Source organism: Nerophis lumbriciformis, linkage group LG07 (genome assembly GCF_033978685.3).
Source record: "Nerophis lumbriciformis linkage group LG07, RoL_Nlum_v2.1, whole genome shotgun sequence".
Lineage (NCBI taxonomy): Eukaryota > Metazoa > Chordata > Actinopteri > Syngnathiformes > Syngnathidae > Nerophis > Nerophis lumbriciformis.
The window spans coordinates 13,440,001-13,466,303 of record NC_084554.2 but is presented as its reverse complement, the minus strand read 5'-3'; the positions used below and the strand labels follow the sequence as shown (position 1 = coordinate 13,466,303).

Here is a 26,303-nt window from a genome sequence, read left to right as displayed (position 1 = left end):
TGCACAACACACTCAATCCCACAGCCCAAAGTACCGTTCACCTCCCCAAAGTTCATACAGCACATATATTTCCCCAAAGTTACGTACGTGACATGCACATAGCGGCACGCACGTACGGGCAAGCGATCAAATGTTTGGAAGCCGCAGCTGCACGTGTACTCACGGTACCGCGTCTGCGCATCCAATTCAAAGTCCGCCTAGTAAGAGTCTCTGTTGTCCCAGTTCTCCACAGGCCAATGGTAAAGCTTGACTGTCATCTTCCGGGAATGTAAACAATGAAACACCGGCTGTGTTTGTGTTGCTGCAGTCGGCCGCATTACACCGCTTCCCACCTACAGCTTTCTTCTTTGCTGTCTCCATTGTTCATTGAACAAATTGCAAAAGATTCACCAACACAGATGTCCAGAATACTGTGGAATTTTGCGATGAAAACAGACGACTTAATAGCTGGCCACCATGTTGTCCCAAAATGTCCTCCACAATCCGTGACGTCACGCGCTGACGTCATCATACCGAGACGTTTTCAGCAGGATATTTCGCGCAAAATTTAAAATTGCACTTTAGTAAACTAACCCGGCCATATTGGCATGTGTTGCAATGTTAAGATTTCATCATTGATATATAAACTATCAGACTGCGTGGTCGGTAGTAGTGGGTTTCAGAAGGCCTTTAAAAACACAGAAATGTAAGTTTATTACGAATGGTAAAGTGGCCAGATACAAAAAGACACCAACTGACCTGTTTTGTGTTGGCGGCTCCAAAGCTCCGAATGTACATGTCATATTCACTGACAGGAGGCAGGTCCAGCAGGGACACCGTGGTGGACAAATCCAGGTCAATGAGGCGAAGCAGGTCTGCACTGCGCTTCCTGTCATCACACATTAAATGACAATCCTCTAGCGCCATCTTGACCACTTCAGGCAAGCAAGACCTACTTTTGTCTGCTGGAAACTTTCTTGATGACTTCTCGCTGCTTGGCCGCCGCAAAGTCCATGAACTTCCCACGCTGGGAGCTTTTACTGGGCGTTTGGGCGTATCCCTTTACTGACAGTACAAGCGTCATCACTATCATTGTTATCTTTAGTTTACTTATAATAACATAACGTTACCTTGAGGCATCTTCTCTTCTTCATCTTCTTCTCTACTAAGAGTAGAAAGAGATGCTCGGACTCTCTGGTTCTCCTCACCCATGGCTAGCTGGATGGCTTTCACCTCCTCGGCCTCCTCCTCGCCCTCCCCTTCATTGTCATCGAGTTCCTCAAAGTCCTCCTCGTAATCCTGCCAGATGAGACATCATCACGCTGTGAGAATCATGCGGCGCCGCCACACGTTGAGCACAAAACAGCCTTACCGCTCTCTTGACATGCATGCAAAGAAAAGAAGAAAAAAACATGAATGGAACATGAGGAGACATGCATGATTTAGGAATACAATGTTCATCATGCTACCTCAAAGTCATCCTCATACTGATGCGAAGACACATCGATGGCAACCTGCACAAAGGGAAAAAACACAGGTTTGAAATAATGCAAGCGGACTGAACAGACGACACATTAGGTACACTATCCAAAACAAGACATGCAAAGTTATTGTTTTCCATCAACTCTTTGTGCTGGATTAAAGTGAACTTTTTTTTCTGTCCAGCAGAGTGAGCTCCAAGCCAACTGTTCACATATGACATACATACAAACCCCGTTTCCATATGAGTTGGGAAATTGTGTTAGATGTAAATATAAACAGAATACAATGATTTGCAAATAATTTTCAACCCATATTCAGTTGAATATGCTACAAAGACAACATATTTGATGTTCAAACTTTTGCAAATAATCATTAACTTTAGAATTTGATGCCAGCAACACGTGACAAATAAGTTGGGAAAGGTGGCAATAAATACTGATAAAGTTGAGGAATGCTCATCAAACACTTATTTGGAACATCCCACAGGTGAACAGGCAAATTGGGAACAGGTGGGTGCCATGGTTGGGTATGAAAGTAGATTCCATGAAATGCTCAGTCATTCACAAACAAGGATGGGGCGGGGGTCACCACTTTGTTAACAAATGCGTGAGCAAATTGTTGAACAGTGTAAGAAAAACCTTTCTCAACCAGCTATTGCAAGGAATTTAGGGATTTCACCATCTACGGTCCGTAATATCATCAAAGGGTTCAGAGAATCTGGAGAAATCACTGCACGTAAGCAGCTAAGCCCGTGACCTTCGATCCCTCAGGCTGTACTGCATCAACAAGCGACATCAGTGTGTTAAGGATATCACCACATGGGCTCAGGAACACTTCAGAAACCCACTGTCAGTAACTACAGTTGGTCGTTACATCTGTAAGTGCAAGTTAAAACTCTCCTATGCAAGGCAAAAACCGTTTATCAACAACACCCAGAAACGCCGTCGGCTTCACTGGGCTTGAGCTCATCTAAGATGGACTGATACAAAGTGGAAAAGTGTTCTGTGGTCTGACGAGTCCACATTTCAAATTGTTTTTGGAAACTGTGGACGTTGTGTCCTCCGGACCAAAGAGGAAAAGAACCATCCGGATTGTTATAGGCGCAAAGTTGAAAAGCCAGCATCTGTGATGGTATGGGGGTGTATTAGTGCCCAAGACATGGGTAACTTACACATCTGTGAAGGCCCCATTAATGCTGAAAGGTACATACAGGTTTTGGAGCAACATATGCTGCCATCCAAGCAACGCTACCATGGACGCCCCTGCTTATTTCAGCAAGACAATGCCAAGCCACGTGTTACATCAACGTGGCTTCATAGTAAAAGAGTGCGGGTACTAGACTGGCCTGCCTGTAGTCCAGACCTGTCTCCCATTGAAAATGTGTGGCGCATTATGAAGCCTAAAATACCACAACGGAGACCCCCGGACTGTTGAACAACTTAAGCTGTACATCAAGCAAGAATAAGAAAGAATTCCACCTGAGAAGCTTAAAAAATGTGTCTCCTCTGTTCCCAAACGTTTACTGAGTGTTGCTAAAAGGAAAGGCCATGTAACACAGTGGTGAACATGCCCTTTCCCAACTACTTTGGCATGTGTTGCAGCCATGAAATTCTAAGTTAATTATTATTTGCAAAAAAAAAAAAAAAAAAGTTTATGAGTTTGAACATTCAATTGAATATGGGTTGAAAAGGATTTGCAAATCATTGTATTCCGTTTATATTTACATCTAACACAATTTCCCAACTCATATGGAAACGGGGTTTGTACATCTTGTTGTTATTTTTGCCCTGTAGGATCACAATTATGTTAAATTCGTATTATATTTTACTTGGTACATAACTTAGAACTACAAAAACCTGTATAGAGAAACAGTGTTGCCCATCCTCTGTAAATAAACTGCACACTTTTAATATGTAACATGCCTTTTAAAAAGAAAAACTAACTTTTACAGAAGAACTTGTGTAAAAAAAACAACAATACAATATAAAGTAGTACAAACAACTACCGTAGCTTTATGATGTAATTCGGTAATAATGTACTGCATTCATTGTAGAGAGTGGACTCCTACAGTATCTCCTTCAAGATGCTTCCCTATCAAACACACAATCAGCAGCTTCTCTATATTTTTATTGAAACATGTCCGCTGTTTAGATATTATTGTAACGTCCTTAGCTGGCTTTATTGACTGATTCTGCTTCACTATGGTGCAGACTAGCAGAGCTATTGCTTAAACCAAGTAGCTGAAACTCGGTCATGTTTCTGATGATTTATCATCCGCTTCTAATTCTCAGCACTGTCCTTCAAACCCACTTGTGTCCTTCCCATGCTTAGAAAAATAAAGTTGTATCCATCTCGAGCTATAGGCTAACGCTAGTGAGCAATGTTCCCTCTAAGGTGCGCGCCTGTGCAATTCCTCACTGCTCAAGCGTCCTCTGCGCACGGCAAATCTATGCCACGCACAAAATCAAATAAAAAAATAGACGCATAACAATTTTCGACACGACACGGACACGACAGAGAAAACAGTTTTCGTCATCATTGTTCAAATATTGTAACGTCTGTCGAGACGCTTTGAGGACATCAATTCCATCCATCACTTTACTGAGCAAAACTCTTTTTTGTCGGCCATAAACACATCACCAAAACATTAGTAAAAAAAATTATATCTAGAAAAACTGGTCATTTTCTGCAGAACAAACCAGACCAAAAGCAACTTTGTTATATCAACAGCAGCCGCTCGCTCTTTCTCACTTGCGCCAACACTTGCACATATGGCACTTAGCCAGTGATGCGTTTACAGCCACACAAAAAGTCGGACAACTCCAACACCACACATAAAGTGCAATTCCAGGTCGTTACACTATGATTTACCAATCAAATGTGTGCTTATTCTAGTGTCATTTATTAGGAATCTTAATTTATAAATATTAATTATGAAATGCTGTTAGTATATTAAATAAATACTAATAAAAATATATTTTTTACGAACAGGAAGTTGCAGAAATGTACACATGATTCCCTGCTTACATCTCATTGTGCAACATGTGAATGTTTTAATGGGAACTAAATGCAATGTCTGAAAGGGGTACAAATTATTTCCAAAGCAGGACCTCCACCCAGACAAACAATACAAGCACACAGTTCATGAAAAACAATATTTTTTGTTATTGTCATTGTAAGTGGGCCTAAACACTTATATTAGAAAATAACCTCACGGAAATGACTGCTGTCATTTGATTATAATAATAAGAGAATGTTGTCTGTCCATCTGTGTTGCCCCTGCGATGAGGTGGGGACTTGTCCAGGGTGTACACCGCCTTCCACCCGAATGCAGCTGAGATAGGCTCCAGCACCCCCCGCGACTCCGAAAGGGACAAGCGGTAGAAAATGGATGGATGGATGGAGATTAAACTTGTTATTTAGTCAGGTTTGGGACAGGTGTGCTGCTGGTGTAGCCAAAGTGTGCACGTCTGATGTTGCTCACATGGGCTCCACTGAATGCTCAGGGAGTTTTTGCGTTTGCCCACACACATGAAAAATTAGAGGGAACATTGCTAGTGAGTAAGACTGGATGTTTTAATGGATGGGTTAATTCCGACCATTCTACGGTAACTCGCGAGGGGAGGACTTGTAACCCTAATTTTTGCTTGCAACCTTACACCCGGGAAGAATTCACAGCACTTCACTTATTCCACAATTTGTTATGTTACAGCCTAATTCCAAAATGCAATAAATAAATTGTTCCTTAAAATTCTACAAAAAATACTCCATAACAACAATGTGGACTTTATTTTATTTGCATATGTATTAAAAAAAAAAAAAAAATCACATTTGTACATAAGTATTCACAGTATTTGCTCAAGACTTTGTTGATGCACCTTTGGCAGAAATGACAGCCTCAAGTCTTTTTTGAATACGATGCCACAAGCTTGGCACACCTATCTTTGGGCAGTTTGGCCCATTCCTCTTTGCAGCACCTCTCAAGCTCCATCAGGTTGGATGGGAAGCGTTGGTTTTCATTCAGTATGTGTCTGTACATTACTGCATTGATTTTTCCTTCTATCCTGACCTGTCTCCCAGTTCCTGCAGCTGAAAACCATCCCCACAGCATGATGCTGCCACCACCATGCTTCACTGTAGGAATGGTATTGGCCTGGTGATGAGCTGTGCTTGGTTTCCTCCAAACATGACTCCTGGCATTCACACCAAAGAGTTCAAGCTTTGTCTCATCAGACCAGATCATTTTGTTTTTTTCATGGTCTGAGTCTTTCAGGGGCAATTTGGCAAACTTTTAACTAAGCAATGGCTTCTGTCTGGTCACTCTACCATACAGGCCTGATTGGTGGATTGCTGCAGAGATGGTTGTCCTTCTGGAAGGTTCTCCTCTTTCCACAGAGGAATGCTGTAGCTCTGACAGAGTGGCCATTGGGTTCTTGGTCACCTCCCTGACTAGACTAAGATGAATGCAGCAATGTACAGAGACATCCTGGATGAAAACCAACGCTTCCCATCCAACCTGATGGCGCTTGAGAGGGCCAAACTGCCCAAAGATCCATCCATCCATCCATTTTCTACCGCTTATTCCCTTTGGGGTCGCGGGGGGCGCTGGAGCCTATCTCAGCTACAATCGGGCGGAAGGCGGGGTACACCCTGGACAAGTCGCCACCTCATCGCAGGGCCTGCCCAAAGATAGGTGTGCCAAACCTGTGGCATCGTATTCAAAGAGACTAGAGGCTGTAATTGCTTACAAGGGTGCATCAACAAAGTACTGAGCAAAGACTGTGAATACTAATGTACATTTAGATTTTTTTATAAATCACCCCAAAAAAATTTTAAACAAAAAAACTATTCACATTGTCATTATGGGGTATTGTGTGTAGAATTTTAAGTAAAAAAAAATGAATGTATTCCATTATGGAATAAGGCTGTAACATAACTACAAAGTGAAGCGCTGTGAATACATTGCGTATGCGCTGTATATACCCGGGTACCATTGTACATTTAGTAACTTAGCACAGAGTGCAGCTGAATTATTTCTCGCAACCTGACGCATAACAAATCACAAAACCGCTCCCATCCCGAGAAAAAAAAGGAAGAAAAAGGTTGTTACAATAGCTGAGTTATACTTTTGAAAAAAAACAGAATAGCACTGTACTGTATTGTTAGTTATATTTTTACATAGATTCTCTTTGCAGTAGTAAATGTCATGACATCTTTTAAAAAAAAGGTTGCTGGTATGACAATAAAGTTATTTGAATCCTTGAATACAGTACACAAATTGGGGCAATCCTATTCAACTGGCTGGAGTGTCCGCCCTGAGATCGGTAGGTTGAGAGTTCAAACCCCGGCCGAGTCATACCAAAGACTATGAAAATGGGACCCATTACCTCCCTGCTTGGCACACAGCATCAAGGGTTGGAATTGGGGGTTAAATCACCAAAAACGATTACCGGGCGCGGCCTCACCTCCCAGGGGTGAACAAGAGGATGGGTCAAATGCAATGTATTGAGCCACATGTGTGCAATGTTTGTTGTGTGTATTAAATTTAAACCTTTTATTTTATTATTTATTTATGTATTATTTATTATTATTATTTATTTATTATTTTATTATGTAACATACACAATGGACATTATAAATACACAATGGACGTTATACTTTTGTAATGCTTACATTTTCAGTCTTACACACCTAAGTAAAGGAAAACGTATTAAGAAACAAAACTGAGGAAGGAAAATCGTTTGTAAAAGTTAGCATCAATCATCCAAAAAAAATGTTGCTTCTGTTTTTTCATGCTGTTAACTACCTGTCTAGCTGCACACGCTGGAAACGAGTAGCGAGGGCAGAATAATTAATTTATTGAAAGTGTGGCGTAAAACCGATGTGTTTACTTTGTAAATAAGTAAACACAGTCTCAAAGGAATATAACCTGCGGAAGCACTTTCTAAAAAACATCCACATTTTAATGTCCGGCCTCTGAGATCTTGGGCTCTTGAAACTGCGGCCCTCTTCATTATGTACCGGTAGTTGAATAGCTCCGTACTAGGTATTAGGATCTAAAGATTCAATTCAATTCCAATACTTGGGATTCAACACGATTCCGGCAATATATTATTTAGTATATAAATTATAATACTGCAAAACCTTTTAGGGTTACGGGTTACACAAGCTATAAGCATAGAGATGACCTAAAAATGTCTGTTTAAAAATCAATTCTTGAAAACTTTGAATCGATGAAGATCCGTAATGAATACAAAATGCAATTTGGATGTGAATCGATTTTAAACGACACACCCAACACATACAATATACTGTAAACAAAATGGCAGTACAGTGAATCCCCACTGTTCCATAGACTTACATTCCGGAATCCACACAAATAGGAAATAAATTTCAGCAATTGAGACAGCCATAAAAATGTCTAGATTCTCACGTGCGATGTTAACAAAAATCTGCCAAATGTGAGAGATTCATATGTACAAAAGTATAGATGAAGAAGTAGTAAGAATCTAATGGCTGCAGAGTCACATGTTGAAATAGGGAAAGACAGTAACGTGTCTCGTATTCATGTTAGCATTTAACTAGCGATTAGTTCCGCTAGCTTGCGATCATCGTGCTAGCTTTTAGCCAACTGCTATGTAGCAAACTTTCCTCTCCAGGAAATGAGCAGTATCACCAGTCCGCGAGTTTATCAAATTGCGGTCATCAATCACGGTTTTACAACAATTTTGATATGAAACGATAATACTATTTGTCAGGAGTTTTAGCGTGATTTATTGTTAATACAAGTAATGGTTACATCCCTTGTATGACGTTCGAAATGGGGAAAGACATTAATGTGTCTTGTTTTCATGTTAGCATTTAGACTAGTGATTAGCACCGCTAATCGCTAATTAGTGAGCATCGTGCTAGCTCTCCAAGAAATGATCAGTATCACGAGTGTGTGAGTTTTTCAAGCTACATGAATACATACATTACACAATAAAACAAAAGTGGTCTTACTGGTTGTTCTGCGTCTCCTGCTTCTTTAGCTGCCACGTCCCCTGCATGCTTCGTGTCCTCCTAAATCAATTAGACACAGTAAAAATAATATCTACGGATCAGTTCATCGTGTCCTATTAACCTCAGCTTTTTTGCCACTTCTGCTCTCTTGGCTGTGACTTTCTTGTTCTTTTTGTCCGTCTCTGTGATGTCTCTGTGGGTCTTCTCCGCGTGTCCTCTCTTTACGTCGGTTGCTTTCTGCACGTTCCTCGTCGGCGCCTTCCTCCGTGACCAGTCTTGGCTTTTCGTCCTGATGGACGGCAAAGTAAAAGTAAGACAAAAAAATACTGCCAAAACATCCGTTTATCTTGCTTAGGATGCATACGTGATGTCTTCTGTCCTTGTGTCTCGTCTCTCGCTCTTCTTTATTCTTCCTGTGTTGCTCTTTGGTGGGAAAGAGAATTTTTAAAAGAGACACATACTTGTGAGGGAAATGATGTCCTCCTGGAGGTTGTGATGACGCTTGTCCAATGTGTTTTGTTTACCTCTTTCCTCCCTCTCAGTTCTGCGTTCCCTGTCCCGGTCTTCTCTCCTCAGTTCAGAGTCTCTGTCTCCTTCCCTGTCCTCCTGTGTCCTTCTGTCCCGCTCAGTCTTGCGTTCCCTGTCCCGGTCCTCTCTCCTCCGTTCCGAATCTCGGTCTCTTTCCCTGTCCTTGTGCGTCCTTCGGTCTCTCTCAGTTCTGCGTTCCTTGTCCCGGTCCTCTCTCCTCCGTTCCGAGTCTCTGTCTCCTTTCCTTTCCTCATGTGTCCTTCTGTCCCTTTCAGTTCTGCGTTCCCCATCCCTATCTTCTCTCCTCAGTTCCGAATCTCTGTCTCCTTCCCTGTCCTGGTGTGTCCTTCTGTCCCTCTCAGTCCTGTGTTCCCTGCCCCGCTCTTCTCTCCTCGGTTCCGGATCTTGGTCTCCTTCCCTGTCCTGGTGTGCCCTTCTGTCCCTTTCAGTTCTGCGTTCCTCATCCCTATCATCTCTTATCCGTTCCGAATTTCTCTCTCCTTCCCTGTCCTGGTGTGTCCTTCTGTCCCTCTCAGTTCTGCGGTCCCTGTCCCGGTCTTCTCTCCTCAGTTCCGAATCTCTGTCTCCTTCCCGGTCCTTGTGTGTCCTTCTGTCCCTCTCAGTCCTGCGTTCCCTGTCCCGGTCCTCTCTCCTCCGTTCCGAATGTCTGTCTCCTTCCCGGTCCTTGTGTGTCCTTCTGTCCCTTTCAGTTCTGCGGTCCCTGTCCCGGTCTTCTCTTCTCAGTTCCGGATCTCTATCTCCTTCCCTGTCCTGGTGTGTCCTTCTGTCTCTCTCAGACCTGCGTTCTCTGTCCCGGTCTCCTTCCCTGTCCTCCTGGGACCTTTTATCCCTCTCAGTCCTGCGTTCCCTGTCCCGTTCTTCCCGGCGTCTTTCCTTCTCTTCCCTCCTATGTCTGTCCTCCTCTTTATCCTTCATCTGGTCTCTGTCCTCCCTGGATTCATGTCCACGTCTGTCTCGTTCCCTTCTTCTTTCCCCCTTCTTTCCGTCACGTCCGTCCACGGACTCCCGGTCCATGTCTCGGCGACGTCTCTCGGCGGAGTCTCCTTCTCGGCGCTTCTTGCCGTGTTCGTCCAACCTCCTGGACATATGTCTTGTGAGCGCTGCTTCAGGCCATGTGTCCTCCATGCTTAGTTTCTAAACAGGCCATTAAAAGACACACTGGAGGACATTATGCACATATTGTAAGCTTAATAACAAAAAAACAGACGTCATTTTCTTTCAATAGCGACACTAAGAACTCGTCAAACATTTGACTTTTTTTTTAATACAAAATATAGCACAAAAACGAAAATAATCGAGCGACAAAGTCCTACCTTATCGTTATGCATATTCCTCCTCGGGGCGGACAATTATCTACGGTTTATAAACATTAGCGTCGCTTGAATGTTTGCGAGGACGCCATGACTGGCCAGTGAGTTTTGAGCAGTGCGCATGCGCGCTTGTCTGAAACCAAGGACAACGCGTCACCTTCCCTTGACAACAGGCGTATCAATCGATAGCAGAGCAGGCACGCTTTAATCCGCTGAACAGAGTTGGTTGTAAAACACATTGAAATTATTGTTTTTACGTTCTCTTTGTATTTTTGTGACACAAAAATAATGCTTTTGCATTTTGATACTACTCAGACCCAGAAAATGAAAAGTTGCATCTCCATCCCATCCATCCATTTTTTTTTACCGCTTGTCCCTTTTGGAGTCACGGGGGGGGGGGTCCATACTTGCCAACCTTGAGACCTCCGATTTCGGGAGGTGGGGATGGGGGGGCGTGGTCGGAACGAAGTGGGGCGTGGTTGGGGGCGTGGCTAAGAGGGTAGGAGTATATTTACAGCTAGAATTCACCAAGTCAAGTATTTCATATATATATATATATATATATATACATATATACAGTATATATATATATATATATATATATATACATACACATACATATATATATACACACACACACACACACACATATATATATATATATATATATATATGTATATAGCTAGAATTCACTGAAAGTCAAGTATTTTCTTTGATATATATATATCAATCTATCTATCTATCAAGAGGGACAGAGACAGCACACAGTGCATGTGGATCACATGTTACCATGGAGAGAAAACATGGAGGGACTGCCAGTTATCTAGTCTCCACCAGTTGCAGAAAATGTGCCATCAGTACAACTGGACAGTGCTGTTTCAGTTCCATCATCAGGACCATCAGTGAGTCAGACACAAACTAGTCTCATCATTGAACCACATTCAAGGGCTGCTGAGTTGCCATCATCAGAACCCAGATCACCCACAACAAAATCCCCACCAGTGATCCGCAGATATCCAGAAAGGTTTCGAGTACCACCAACAAAACAGAATCTCTGAAGACAGTATAAAAATCTGTGTTAAAGGTGTACAAATACTGTCTGTATAATAAATGTAATAGAGTGATCTATGTTTGTCTGTTGCCATCTCCTGGTGAATGTTGGCTATAGCGTACTGGGGTTACTTTATGGTTGGCCAACGATTTACGTGGTGTTGCGCACCTGACGTCAAGTGTGTTGAGTCTGTTCTGAAGTCTACAGTAAAGAGACATACTTCATCACCTCTCCTGTTTATTGCCTCCAACTCAATATATTACAACAACATTGCTCAATGCGGACCCTCCAGGTCCGCATGGAGCTGGAGGGGGCGTGGCCTCCAGGTCCGCCTGAATTTCGGGAGATTTTCGGGAGAAAATTTGTCCCGGGAGGTTTTCGGGAGAGGCGCTGAATTTCGGGAGTCTCCCGGAAAATCCGGGAGGGTTGGCAAGTATGGGGGGATCACACATCAGTGAAGCATGTATAACAAACAGTGGGATTTCTAAGAATTAGTAAGGTTTGTGTCATGTTTGTTCTCCTACAGAAAATATATTTCAAAAAATATACAGTATATTTTTTTCTTCATTTTTTCCATTTTCACACATCTCTGAAAGAGGTCCAGGGAGCCACTATGGCGGCGCTAAAGAGCCGCGGGCTGCTGACCCCCACACTAGTGGTACACGCACCACAGTTTGAGAATCACTGCCCTATGTGTTCTTCAACTCCCAACTCCTCTGCTTCCTCCTTTGCCACAGCAAGACGCTCATCTTCTCTTCCTCCCCAGCCAGTTCGTAAAAGGCTTTTCGGTATGTTGCACCTTGGCGAAACCCCTATATCTTCATTCAACTTTGCGGTCTCCATACCCTGCTCCCATGGTGCGGTGAGTTCCACCAGCAGGATGGTTTTGCGTGACTGACCACATAAGCAGGTCTGGCCGTATTGATGTTTTTTAATCTCCCTGGGGAATTGCCAGAGACCACTCACTGCCGGGTGAGTCTCTCTTTGGTGGGTTGTGCTGGTGTTTTCTCCGGCGCTTGGTTTTGCTGGAACAGGAGGTCTGCTGTTGGCCTCCTGTCTGCATGATCCTGCCAATTTCCTACCCAGCAGGCACAAGACTTTAAAACAACGTTGAGGATTTGTTGAATTAGGTCCTGACGATGAGCAACTGAACCCTAACGTTGGAACAACATGCTTTTTGACAACGTTTATTCAATGTTGGGGTCTGACGTAGGGATGTCCCGATCCAGGTTTTTGCACTTCCGATCCGATACCGATATTGTTTTTGCACTTCCGATCCGATACCGATACTGACCGATACCGATACTGGCCTATCCGAGCATGTATTAAAGTTTAAAGTTATTTAGCCTACTTAGTTGTCAGAATCATGTTGAAAAGGGTTTTAGTACTCTTGATAACAACTAGCCAGCTGAATTAGGGGAGTTTGAATAATACACAATGGTTGGTAACAAGAAACTGACCTGTTTATTCAAGGATAAACACAAAATAGACAAAATTATACATGACAAACAGAAATGGCATCATTGAACTAGGGCTGGGCGATATGGCCTTTTTTTAATATTGCGATATTTTAAGGCCATATTGCGATACACGATATATATCTCGATATTTTGCCTTAGCCTTGAATGAACACTTGATGCATATAATAACAGCAGTATGATGATTCTATGTGTCTACATTAAAACATTCTTCTTCATACTACATTAATATATGCTACTTTTAAACTTTCATGCAGAGAAGGAAATCACAACTAAAAAAATCAAAAAAAATTTCATACGGTGTTGATGTGGAAATGTTTGCCTCGGCATTTTGATGGTGTGGGCGTGTGGCACCGAATGGAGATAAGCGTCTCGACAGACGTTACAATATTTGAACAATGATGACGAAAACTGTTTTCTCTGTCGTGTCCGTGTGTCGAAAATTGTTATGCGCTTATTTTTTTATTTGATTTTGTGCGTGGCATATAATTGCCGTGCGCAGAGGACGCTTGAGCAGGCGCGCACCTTAGCGGCTGCGCTAGCATCACAGCTAACGTTAGCCATGCTGCTACCTCTGCTGGGAGAGGACGTATACGTATGTGACGTATGACGTGACAGTATGTGACGTATGACGTGACAGTATGTGACGTGTGTAAGAAGGTGCGCTTGCTGTCTGTGAGAGGGAGACACAGGAAGGAGTGAGAAGAGCCTGTCGTGTAATGCCAGCAGCTAAAAGCAAATGCGTGAGAATCTACAGACCTGTGGATGTGTTGAAGGTGTGCTGGAAAATGCGAAACGGAAATTAGGGAGCAGCAGAAAAGTGGAATGTATTATTCAAATCGGTGTGTTGGAAAACACGGACCGGAGTTTTTTTTAAACTGGATCTGGATCGGCATTTTCCCATGCCTTGCCGATACGCATTTTTTTGCAAATATCGGCGGCCGATCCGATCCAAATATCGGATCGGGACATCCCTAGTCTGACGTTGATTTGACCATTGAATTTTTGGTCATTTCCCAACCAATGTTCGACAACACAAATACAACGTTAAAACAACATACTTTTTAACGTTGATTAAATGTTCGATTGATTGATTGAGACTTTTATTAGTAGATTGCACAGTACAGTACATATTCCGTACAATTGACCACTAAATGGTAACACCCCAATACGTTTTTCAACTTGTTTAAGTCGGGGTCCACGTTAATCAATTCATGGTAGGTTGTGACGTTGATTTGACCGTTGAAATTTGGTCATTTCCCAACCAACAATGTGAATCCAACGTTAGATATCAACATTGTCTCAATTTACAAATACAACTATTTAGCAACGTTGTTTAGAAGTCAGTTTTAAAGGACATGTATGTGTTATCAACGTTGTATCAATGTCTTGTGCCTGCTGGGTAAGCACCTGGTAATGGCCTTGGGACTCGCATTGATGGCATTACAGAAGGGACAGGACTTTTCAGTGCCAAACCATTGGTGAAGGTTTCAGGGACAAGGTGAGGAGTCATATGTCAGTGTTTTTCAACCACTGTGCCGCGGCACACTAGTGTGCCGTGAGATACAGTCTAGTGTGCCGTGGGAGATTATCTAATTTCACCGATTTGGGGTAAAAAATATTTTTTGCAAACCAGTAATTATAGTCTGTAAATGATATGTTGTTGTTGAGTGTTGGTGCTGTCGAGAGCTCGGCAGAGTAACCGTGTAATACTCTTCCTTATCAGTAGGTGGCAGCAGGTACTTAATTGCTTTGTAGATTTCGGAAACAGCGGGAGGCAGCGTGGAGGTAAAAGGGTGTCTAATGCTTAAACCAAAAATAAATAAAAGGTGAGTGCCCCTAAGAAAAGGCATTGAAGCTTAGGGAAGGCTATGCAGAACGAAACTAAAACTGAACTGGCTACAAAGTAAACAAAAACAGAATGCTGGACGACAGCAAAGACTTACTGTGGAGCAAAGATGGCGTCCACAATGTAACATCCGAACATGACATGACAATCGACAAAGTCCTCACGAAAAAACATAGTAGATGCGGGAAATATCGCTCAAAGGAAGACCTGAAACTGCTCCAGGAAAATACCAAAAAAAGAGAAAAAGCCACCAAAATTGGAGCGCAAGACAAGAACTAAAACACTACACACAGGAAAACAGCAAACAACTCCAAATAAGTCACGGCGTGATGTGACAGGTGGTGAGAGTACACCTACTTTGAGACAAGAGCTATATTGATGCATGGTTGGTTATGGTTTAAAGTCATATCCAACAATTGCGACAACGATTTTTTTTACTGTCAACTGAGTTTCGTTTTTTAATGATTTCTGCTGGTGGTGTGCCTCTGCATTTTTTCAACGCAAAAAATGTGCCTTGACTCAAAAAAGGTTGAAAACACTGCATTAAAGTGCATGCCGCGTTCTGTTCAATAAAGCTTGCTTCAAAATGTACTTTTCGGAGCTGCAATACCTGCTGCGACCACTTGGAGGCGTCATAAACCAATAAAACTGTCGACCAACTTTATTGAGCCACAAGGAAAATTGTTCCACACAGTAGCTGATTTCTGCTGGTGGTGTGCCTCCGGATTTTGTCAACACAAAAAATGTGCCTTGGCTCAAAAAAGGTTGAAAATCACTGTCATATGTGGATCTAATCAGAAAACTCAGCCTGGCTTGTGGGGTCTTCCACAGATGTTTTAGTTCTTATTCTTTCTAAGATGGCGCTCCTGTAGTGGCTTCTGGTTGCAGGAGCTCTGCGCTCTTGTGTATCCTCCTTTTGTGTTCTTGATGTTTCCCTCTTTTTTTCCAAGTTTTTTTTGCTTTTTGGTTCAGGGCCCTTTTTCTTCGCGTGGAGAGACCGGAGGAGATGCGGACGAAGCTAGCGTTGAGCGTCGGGACGTACGAGCTTCACGGAGCTGAATGAGCAGGTATTGAACACTTTGGTCCCCCTGGACGGATTCACGACTCATCCGCACAGTCTGGACATTGCCCGGGGCCTAGTGGGCAGCCTATAACAGAGTAATCGCCCTTGGTTACTTTGTTGGGTCTGTTTCTGTCTCTGGCCTTGCTGCCCCCACAGCCAGGCAGATGATGACGTGGAGCAGTGTAGAGCCACCGCGGTGTATAATAAGTGGGTTTTGAAATGGTACTTCTGTTTTGTTTACACATATTGCAATCGTATTTGCGCAATATGTATTACTTGGTGCTAATTTTTTGTTTTTTTCCTTGCGTTTTACTTTGTAGCTGCATAGAAATGGTGCTGCTGAAGTGGCAGCTGGTTGCATCTGCAATGTGCTCTTTTAAGGTATTTTATTATCCTTTGTCTTCTTTGATATTTTTTCTCTTGTTTTCCTCTTGCTTCTGCAACTGCATAATTTCCCCATTGTGGGATGAATAAAGTTTCTTATCCTTCTTGTGATATCTTCCCATGACATCCAGCTTCCTTGCCGGCTTTGGGACACTGTTTTGATATTGCGGTGTTCGTGCTCCGTACTTGTTACTTCTGACACCTCAATGGCTCTACGCTCTAACTTGGGGGCCTTAGACCAGAAGCGGGGAGTCTCGTCTCTGCCAAGGCCGGCTTGACCTTCCTGGACTCGGCTGACGACTTCACGGTGCTTTATAGCCTGCTGATCACCCTGTCAAACTCTTCCTGGGCTGTCCACTTCCTTCCAGTTTTACCCTGGGATCCAGCTGCTCTCACCAGCTGGTAAGTGGAATCTCTCAACTGCAGCCTTTCAAGGCTTCTCCTGCTTGTATCCTAAGCTGATGGATCGCAGTGGCACTTGCCACATGTTCTTGCCGAAGAGGCCTACGTCAGACAGGCATCTTGGCAGTCCCAACAACTTCCTGATAAAGGATTCTGTAAGAGGAGTGGACATCACACAATTACTGTAATATTTTCTCGTTTTTAACGTTCATGACCGTCCATCTTCTTCCACTTATCTGAAGTCAGGTCGCGGGGTCACTTGGCCCAGCTCTTCCCGGGGGACCCCGAGGCGTTCTCAGGGCAGCTGGGGGACATAGTCTCTCCACCTTGTCCTGGGTCTTTCCCGTGGTCTCATACCGGTCGGAAGTGCTCTAAACAAATTCCCGAACCACCTCATCAGGCTCCTCTCGATGTGGAGCAGCAACGGCTTTACTCTGAGCTTCTCCCGAATGACAGAGATTTTCACCCGATCTCTAAGGAAGGGCCCCGTCACCCGCCGGAGGAAACCCTATTCGGCTGCTTGTACCCGTAATATTGTCCTTTCAGTCATAACCATAGGTGAGGATAGGAACGTAGATCGACCGGTAAATTAAGAACTTTCATAACATAAAATAAAAAAATATCCCATGAATCCTCTATTGCGCATGAGCGTGACTGTAGAGCAGTGGTTCTTAACCTGGGTTCGATCGAACCCTAGGGGTTCGGTGAGTCGGCCTCAGGGGTTCGGCAGAGCCTCCGCCGCGGAGGTCGAGACACGTCCGACTCATCGTGTAAATAAAAACTTCTCCCTGCCGGCGTATTATGGATACCCCCTAACAATGTTCCCTCTAATGTTCCATGTGTGTGAGCAAACGCAAAAACTCCTTGAGCATTCAGTGGAGCACATGTGAGCAAAGTCAGACGTGCACATGCACTGTGGTCACACCAGCAGCACACCTGCCCCAAACCTGACTAAAATAACAAGTTCAATGTTTTATTATTGTAATCAAATGACAGCAGTCATTTCCATGAGATTATTTTCTAATATAAGTGTTTTGGCCCACTTTCATTGACTATAACATATTGTTTTTCATAAGCTGTGTACTAGTATTATATGTCTGGGTGGGGGTCCTGCTTTGGAAATAATTTGTACACCTTTCAGATATCACATTTAGTTCCCACTAAAACATTCACATGTTGCACAATGAGATGAAAAAATGGAATCATGTGTCCATTCCTGTAACTTTCCGTTTGTAAAATATATTTTTATTAGTACACTTGTGATTTAGGGCTATATAAATAAAGATTGATTGATTGATTGATTGATATTTCTTTAATATAATAACATAATTTTATGATTACGATTCAGGTTCGGTGAATGCGCATATGGAACTGGTGGGGTTCGGTACCTCCAACAAGGTTAAGAACCACTGCTGTAGAGCATATCTGTTTCAAGTGGTATTTACATGCCAACATTTTTCTTAGTCGTATATCATAAGTGTGCTAAATGGCATAATTATGTCAATAATAGGAACGCTTTTCACGACCATATCAAGACGTCTTCGTACAAGATGGAGTGTTTTTGATAGTTACACACCTGGTGAAATAATACATTGCTCATTGTCTATCATAACGTAAAAATGTATTCATAGTTGTAATTTAAAATATTATTTAAAAGCCTTATTTAGTGAAAAGATTGCTGCTTTGTCACGACTACAAGTTGTAAAATGTAAAACATTTGTACTACCAGCGCCATCTTGGATGATATCATTTTCTCATATTATATCAGTATATGGTATATACTGTATATACTGTATAATGTGTAAATATTACATATGTTATATTGCTATTATGGTACATTTTTAGTCTACTTTATACCTTTTGTTTCCACCCTCTTTTTGTGCCCTTGTGTGCAACCTGCTCAGTGGCCTAGTGGTTAGAGCAGTGGTTCTTAACCTGGGTTCGATGGAACCCTAGGGGTTCGGTGAGTCGGGCTCAGGGGTTCGGTGGAGGTCAAGACACACCCGACTCACCGTGTAAATAAAAACTTCTCCCTATCGGCGTATTACGGATAAGACAACAGCAGAAGTCACACTGATTTGCAGGTGTGTAATTTGTTGTGAGTTAATGCACTGTGTTGGTTATGTTGTTTGAACAAATAAATGATAAATGGGTTGTACTTGTATAGCGCTTTTCTACCTTCAAGGTACTCAAAGCGCTTTGACACTACTTCCACATTTACCCATTCACACACACATTCACACACTGATGGAGGGAGCTGCCATGCAAGGCGCTACCAGCACCCATCAGGAGCAAGGGTGAAGTGTCTTGCTCAGGACACAACAGACATGACGAGGTTGGTACTAGGTGGGGATTGAACCAGGGACCCTCGGGTCGCGCACGGCCACTCTTCCACTGCGCCACGCCGTCCCAGGTGATGTTCATGCACGGTTCATTTTGTGCACCAGTAATAAAACATGGTAACACTTTAGTATGGGGAACATATTCACAATTAATTAGTTGCTTATTAACATGCAAATTAGTAACATATTGGCTCTTAACTAGTCATTATTAAGTACTTATTAATGCCTTATTCGGCATGGCCTTATTATAACCCTAACCCTCTAACCTTGGCCATAACCCTCTAACCCTAACCCTAACCAAATAACTCTAAATTAAGTCTTTGTTACTTAGAACATGTTCCCCTAGTGTCCAAAAAACTCTAAATTAAGTCTTTGTTACTTAGAATATGTTCCCCATACTAAAGTGTTACCAAAAACATATAACTTTGTCTTGAATTTGAAAAAAAAACCCAACATTTTATTTTTCACTAAAGAAGGGTTCGGTGAATGCGCATATGAAACTGGTGGGGTTCGGTACCTCCAACAAGGTTAAGAACCACTGGGTTAGAGTGTCCGCCCTGAGATCGGTAGGTAGTGAGTTCAAACCCCGGCCGAGTCATACCAAAGACTATAAAAATGGGACCACTGCTTGGCACTCAGCATCAAGGGTTGGAATTGGTGGTTAAATCACCAAAAATTATTCCCGGGCGCGGCCACTACTGCTGCTCACTGCTCTCCTCACCTCCCGGGGGTGGTCAAGGGTGATGGGTCAAATGCAGAGAATAATTTCGCCACACCATCATGGGTACTTTAAATGTATTATCCTTTCTATCCTTTGTAACTGAGCTACTGTGTGGAACAATTTTCCTTGTGGCTCAATAAAGTTGGTCGACAGTTTTATTGGTTTATGACGCCTCCAAGTGGTCGCAGCAGGTATTGCAGCTCCGAAAAGTACATTTTGAAGCAAGCTTTATTGAACAGAACGCGGCATGCACTTTAAGGCAGTGTTTTTCAACCTTTTTTGAGTCAAGGCACATTTTTTGCGTTGAAAAAATGCGGAGGCACACCACCAGCAGAAATCATTAAAAAACGAAACTCAGTTGACAGTAAAAAATCGTTGTCGCAATTGTTGGATATGACTTTAAACCATAACCAAGCATGCATCAATATAGCTCTTGTCTCAAGGTAGATGTACTGTCACCACCTGTCACATCACACCGTGACTTATTTTGAGTTTATTGCTGTTTTCCTGTGTGTAGTGTTTTAGTTCTTCTCTTGCGCTCCTATTTTGGTGGCCTTTCTCTTTTTTTGATGTTTGCCTTTGAGCGATATTTCCCACATCTACTTCGTTTTAGCAATCAAGAATATTTCAGTTGTTTTTATCCTTCTTTGTGGGAACATTGTTGATTGTCATGTCATGTTCGGATGTACTTTGTGGACGTCGTCTTTGCTCCACAGTAAGTCTTTGCTGTCGTCCAGCATTCTGTTTTTGTTGACTTTGTAGCCAGTTCAGTTTTAGTTTTGTTCTGCATAGCCTTGCCTAAGCTTCAATGCCTTTTCTTAGAGACACTCACCTTTAGTTTATTTTTGGTTAAAGTATTAGACACCTTTTTACCTGCACGCTGCCTCCCGCTGTTTCCGACATCTACAAAGCAATTAGCTACCGGCTGCCACCTACTGATATGGAACAGTATTACACGGTTACTCTGCCGAGCTCTAGACAGCACCGACACTCAACAACAACACATCATTTGCAGACTATAATTACTGGTTTGCAAAAAATATTTTTAACCCAAATAGGTGAAATTAGATAATTTCCCATGGCACACTACCGCGGCACGGTGGTTGAAAAACACTGCTTTAAGGTGTCCTTTTTGGAAGAAAAAAAAACCTGACATCCTTCTCTTCTTTAAGGTTGCATCGCCGGTATGTAGAAGAAGTTAACTTTGTTTTCGTCCAAGATGTTGCCCGCTAAATGCATTCATTAATTTGATTTGTTGTGCCAATTAGTCTCGGTTTGATGACGTCATCCAAGATGGCGCTGGGAGTACAAATTTCACTATTTCCTTGCATTTTTCATGTGTTGATTTTGATTAGGTTTCCACTGTTTTAAGTATCATTAAACCTGCTGACAACGGCCAGTATCTTAAAAAACTTAACAAAACCGCCTGTAAACAAATGTTTAAATACGGAAATACATAAACTTGTACAGTATTGTGTGGGTCGGCATGGCAGCCATTTTGGGAAGGCAGCCCTTGTACTTGAAACAAAGTGACAGTTTAAAGTCAGTCAGCTTTCATTTCCGTTTATTATCAATGTGAATGTTGACACAAAATAGACCGTATTCTTGCCATAGATGACACTATACAACATATTTACTGGGCAGTGATCAATGTAACAACAACAACTAGTGTAGGTACTCTACTGTTCACGACTAACTAGTCCTACTAACTAGTAGCTGATAATAGCAGTGACAAATGGACACTTGAGTCACAGCAACACACTATTGCAATATAGCAGTATTGTCATACAATACTTTGTAATCTGACCATAATCAAAATAACATTCTTGTAATATAAAGACTTTAGTCTTGTAATTCTTTGTCATAAAGTGCTATTAGACACATGTTACTAAAGCTAAACATTCTCATATTAACTACAGGTTATTGAGTACAACTTTATTCATGTGAAATGACTTTTTTGATATAGAACAGGGGTGTCAAACTCATTTTAGCATGGAGGAAAATCTATTCCCACGCGGACCGGACTGGTAAAATCATGGCATAATAACTTAAAATTAAAGACAACTTCAGATTTTCTTTGTCTTACTTTGGTCAAAATAGCACGAGCACATCCTGAAAATGTACACATTACAAATATTTCTCTTTGCAAAACACTTCATGTTAGTTGAAAATTCTGAGGAAAAAAAACTGCAGTTTCCAAAACACCATGAAGAACGCATTTAACTTTGTCTCAGTGTTTTTACAAAGCCATTACAACTTTAAGCACTTCTTGTTTTGCCACAACACATTCACTTTTCATCATTCAAATCTTACATTAATTGTAATATGAACCAGGGGTGTCAAACTCATTTTAGATCGGGGGCCACATGGAGAAAAAATCTACTCCCGAGTGGGCCAGACTGGTAAAATCACGGCACGATGACTTAAAAATAAAGACAACTTCAGATTGTTTTCTTTGTTTAGAAATAGAACAAGCACATTCTGAAAATTTACAAATCATAATGTTTTTTTTTACACTTTACATGTTGTGGTTAGTAGTATTCTATGTTTATTTGTCGTTATTTATACTTTCTGAATAAATTATGTGATTATGTTCATCAGTCAACTCATTGGTGTTAATTTTCCATCTATCACACTGGTTCTTAACCTGGGTTCGATCGAACCCTAGGGGTTCGGTGAGTCGGCCTCTGGAGTTCGGTGCAGCCTCCGCCGCGGAGGTCAAGACACACCCGACTCATCGTGTAAATACAAACTTCTCCCTATCAACGTATTATGGATACACCTAAACAATGTTCCCTCTAATTTTCCATATGCGTGAGCAAATGCGAAAACTCCTTGAGCATTCAGTGGAGCACATGTGAGCGACGTCAGACGTGCACACTGTGGCCACACCTATCCCAAACCTGACTAAATAAGTTAAATGTTGTATTATTATAATCAAATGACAGAAGTCATTTCCATATTTTATAATATAAGTGTTTTGGCCCACTTACAATGACAATAACAAAAAAAGATTGTTTTTCATGAGCTGTGTACTAGTATTGTATGTCTGGGCGGGGGTCCTGCTTTGGAAATAATGTGTACCCCTTTCAGATATCGCATTTAGTTCCCATTAAAACATTCACATGTTGCACAATGAGATGTAAACATGGGATCATGTGTACATTCCTGTAACTTTCTGTTTGTAAAAAAATATATTAATTAGTCTTTCTTTAATATAATAACATAATTTCATGATTCATATTTATAAATTAAGATTAAATTAAGGAAAAAAAAAACGTTTTCTCTAAAGAAGGGTTCGGTGAATGCGCATATGAAACTGGTGGGGTTCGGTACCTCCAACAAGGTTAAGAACCACTGATCTATCAAGATAAAAAAAATAATCTCAAACTCAAATTACAGGATGTTATTTATGTAGTTTGCTCATTTTCCTCGACTGGTGCACTTACATAATGTAGTTATTTTTTTTACTTTTTTTTACATATGTAGCATCATCTACAGCAGTGGTTCTTAACCTTGTTGGAGGTACCGAACCCCACCAGTTTCATATGCACATTCACCGAACCCTTCTTTCGTGAAAAATAAAATGTTTTTTTTGGTTCAAATTCAAGACAAAGTTATATGTTTTTGGTAACACTTTAGTATGGGGAACATATTCTATGTAACAAAGACTTAATTTAGAGTTATTTGGTAAGGGTTAGAGGGTTAGGGTTATAATAAGGCCATGCCGAATAAGGCATTAAAAAGTACTTAATACTGATTAGTTAAGAGCCAATATGTTACTAATGTGCATGTTAATAAGCAACTATCCATCCATCCATTTTCTACCGCTTATTCCCTTTGGGGTCGCGGGGGGCGCTAATTAATGGTGAATATGTCCCCCATACTAAAGTGTTACGATATTTTTTTTACTGGTGCACAAAATGAACCGTGCATGAACATCACCTTGTTCAAACAACAAAACCAACACAGTGCATAAACTCACAACAAATTACACACCTGCAAATCAGTCTGACTTTTGCTGTTGTTTTATCCGTAATACGCCGATAGGGAGAAGTTTTTATTTACACGATGAGTCGGGTGTGTCTTGACCTCCGCCGAACCCCTGAGTCCGACTCACCGAACCCAGGTTAAGAACCACTGATCTACAGACATACAAATAATTGCTATTGCGACATCTAGTGGACACATTTAGAACAGCTGTTTGTTTTATTTAAAACATTTCGGCTCAATTTTATACTTAGCAAACTCATCCCGAGGGGCGGATAAAACCTGTACGTTTGACACCCCTGATATAAACAAAACTACTATCAAATTGACAATATAATAGCCAAAATCAAGGTAACATAACCACAAACCTAACCAATGTGAACATAATATATGTGTACAGCTCTGGTAATGGGTACATTCATACCCACCTGCACAAATGTACTTCAAAATGTAACAATCAAAATAAATATGACTTTTTTTTGTTTACTAGGGCGTGCATATATAACATGCATTAGTTTGACCATTTAAAATCAACGATAATAAAAAAGGAGATGCTTGGAAATAGCATAAAAATGCCCCAAAAACTTGGAAAAACGCGATTCATAGCGTTACTTTTTGGTGTAACCATCATGAGCGTTCTGTTCAGGTATATTTCTTTTATATTTTGATAAATCATCATATTTATGTATTACTAAATTTAAATAGGTATTGATCAATCTTTAAGCTGTGTGTATTTGATTTCAGTCTGCTTTTGAAACTGAAATCATTTATCGGCCGATAAATGCGTTAAAATGTAATATCGGAAATTATCGGCATCGTTTTTTTTTTATTAAATCAACATAAAAAACACAAGATACACTTACAATTAGTAAATAAACACAAAATGGTTGTTTCTTTCTGTTATTAATATTCTGGTTCCTACATTATATATCAATATATATCAATAAAGTCTGCAAGGGATACAGTCCGTAAGCACACATGATTGTGCGTGCTGCTGGTCCACTAATAGTACTAACCTTTAACAGTTAATTTTACTCATTTTCATTAATTACTAGTTTCTATGTAACTGTTTTGATATTGTTTTACTTTCTTTTTTATTCAAGAAAATGTTTTTAATTTATTTACCTCATTTTATTATTATTTTTAAAAAGTACCTTATCTTCACCATACCTGGTTGTCCAAATTAGGCAAAATAATGTATTAATTCCACGACTGCATATATCGGTTGATATCGGTATCAGTAATTAAAGAGTTGGACAATATCGGAATATCGGCAATAAGCCATTATCGGACATCCATACTTATGACATCTTCTTTAGAATTATAGTTGAAACTTTTACAACCTTGTGTTGCGCTCATGATGGCGTAACCAAACTAGATTTCATTTAATGATCTTATTTGGAGCCCTGCGATGAGGTGGCAACTTGTCCAGGGTGTACCCCGCCTTCCGCCCGATTGTAGCTGAGATAGGCTCCAGCGCCCCCCGCGACCCCGAAGGGAATAAGCGGTAGAAAATGGATGGATGGATGGATCTTATTTGGAATATTTATTCCTTTTTTTTTTACATTTAGTATATTTAAATATTCATTTATAAACATTGAATACATTTCAAATATCAATAAAATGCAATTGCCTTCATCTTATAGGGTAATGTTTAGTTACACCAAGTCATGAGCGTAACATTAAGCTTCATCACTTTGACTTGTAATATCTCTAATTCTGGTGGTGTTTTATGCTTTTTTTCTTTTTGGAACATGTACTATACATATAAGTCCCATATAAAATTATGTTTCTAGCAATACTTTAATTTTGCCTTTGAGAGTAACACTTCAATGTCCATTAGTGGAGCTGTACACATATTTAAGTATAAAATAAAATAGAAGAAACAACACATGTAGAAACACACATTGTTTCATTGAGTTCAGTCTGCGCATAACTAATTCAACCAATAGCGGAACTAACTAAAAATATGTTGACTTAAGTCTTCGCATCTTACCGTTTCGTTATTTTCTTCTTTAAGTGGATTATTTTCAATTAAAGAAGGTATTGCGAGTCGATTCTGCCGCCATTTTGTTGCCAGCTGCAACAGGAGCTGCCGATTGCTTGCGCCTGCGCTGATTGGAGCAGCGGCAGCCAATCCAGAGGGCGCTTGAAGTCAGCCGACACGTCATCTGTAAACACTGTCACGTGTGAAACGGGTTACACATAAATTGCTATTGCGACATCCAGTGGACACATTCAGAACAGCAGTTCCTTGCATTAAACCTGTTCGTGTCCGTTTGACACCCCTGGCATAGAATGTGTACATGAGGTGAAGTGAACTAATACTAGTTAAAGTACTAGTGACGTGGTGCGTTCAGGGACCACTCTGTAGTTTACACATTCATTACAGTACAGCGTATATAGCTTTACATATCATAAGATATATTATTGTTATTGATATATATATGTAGAGAGAGAGAAGAAGAAGAGGAGGGGGTGTAAGAAGACGGCATGGTGGTGAAGTGGACCGCCTTCACTGAGGGAGCGCCTTGAGGATGGCGTTCACCTCCTCGGCCACGGCGGTCAGTGCGAACTCAAACTGCTCCTGGAGGATGAGAAAAGGGGGGTTGGATGTTTGAGGGGTTTGATTGACAGCTGCCTCCGCCTCCTCTTTCATAGATGAAAAAAACCCCAAAAAAACACGCCCCTCTTTGCACCC

General features: G+C 41.3%; 2 protein-coding genes across 7 annotated transcripts in view; both read right to left on the bottom strand.

Moving 5' to 3' along the window:
* dync2i1 (dynein 2 intermediate chain 1) overlaps positions 1 to 25,696 on the bottom strand; it is a 43,475-nt gene extending 17,779 nt beyond the window's left edge. Inside the window, exons 1-10 of one of the 4 annotated variants that reach the window (XM_061965794.2) lie at positions 25,599 to 25,696; positions 8,988 to 10,146; positions 8,828 to 8,886; positions 8,585 to 8,752; positions 8,464 to 8,523; positions 1,449 to 1,493; positions 1,352 to 1,357; positions 1,110 to 1,278; positions 936 to 1,044; positions 739 to 868 (exon numbers count right to left, since the gene is read on the bottom strand). In XM_061965794.2, the coding sequence (XP_061821778.1) occupies positions 739 to 868; positions 936 to 1,044; positions 1,110 to 1,278; positions 1,352 to 1,357; positions 1,449 to 1,493; positions 8,464 to 8,523; positions 8,585 to 8,752; positions 8,828 to 8,886; positions 8,988 to 10,137 (1,896 nt within the window). In that variant the 5' untranslated portion in view covers positions 10,138 to 10,146; positions 25,599 to 25,696. Of the gene's footprint in view, positions 1 to 738; positions 869 to 935; positions 1,045 to 1,109; positions 1,279 to 1,351; positions 1,358 to 1,448; positions 1,494 to 8,463; positions 8,524 to 8,584; positions 8,753 to 8,827; positions 8,887 to 8,987; positions 10,171 to 10,325; positions 10,480 to 25,598 lie in introns of those variants that run through there. The other 3 variants (XM_061965791.2, XM_061965793.2, XM_061965792.2) reach the window with 3 other exon arrangements.
* ptprn2 (protein tyrosine phosphatase receptor type N2) overlaps positions 25,166 to 26,303 on the bottom strand; it is a 439,783-nt gene continuing 438,645 nt past the window's right edge. For 2 of the 3 annotated variants that reach the window (XM_061965796.1, XM_072913464.1), the window contains exon 22: positions 25,166 to 26,189. In XM_061965796.1, coding sequence (XP_061821780.1) covers positions 26,118 to 26,189 — 72 coding nt within the window. In that variant the 3' untranslated portion in view covers positions 25,166 to 26,117. The remainder of the gene's footprint in view (positions 26,190 to 26,303) is intronic. The other variant, XM_061965795.2, reaches the window with a different exon arrangement.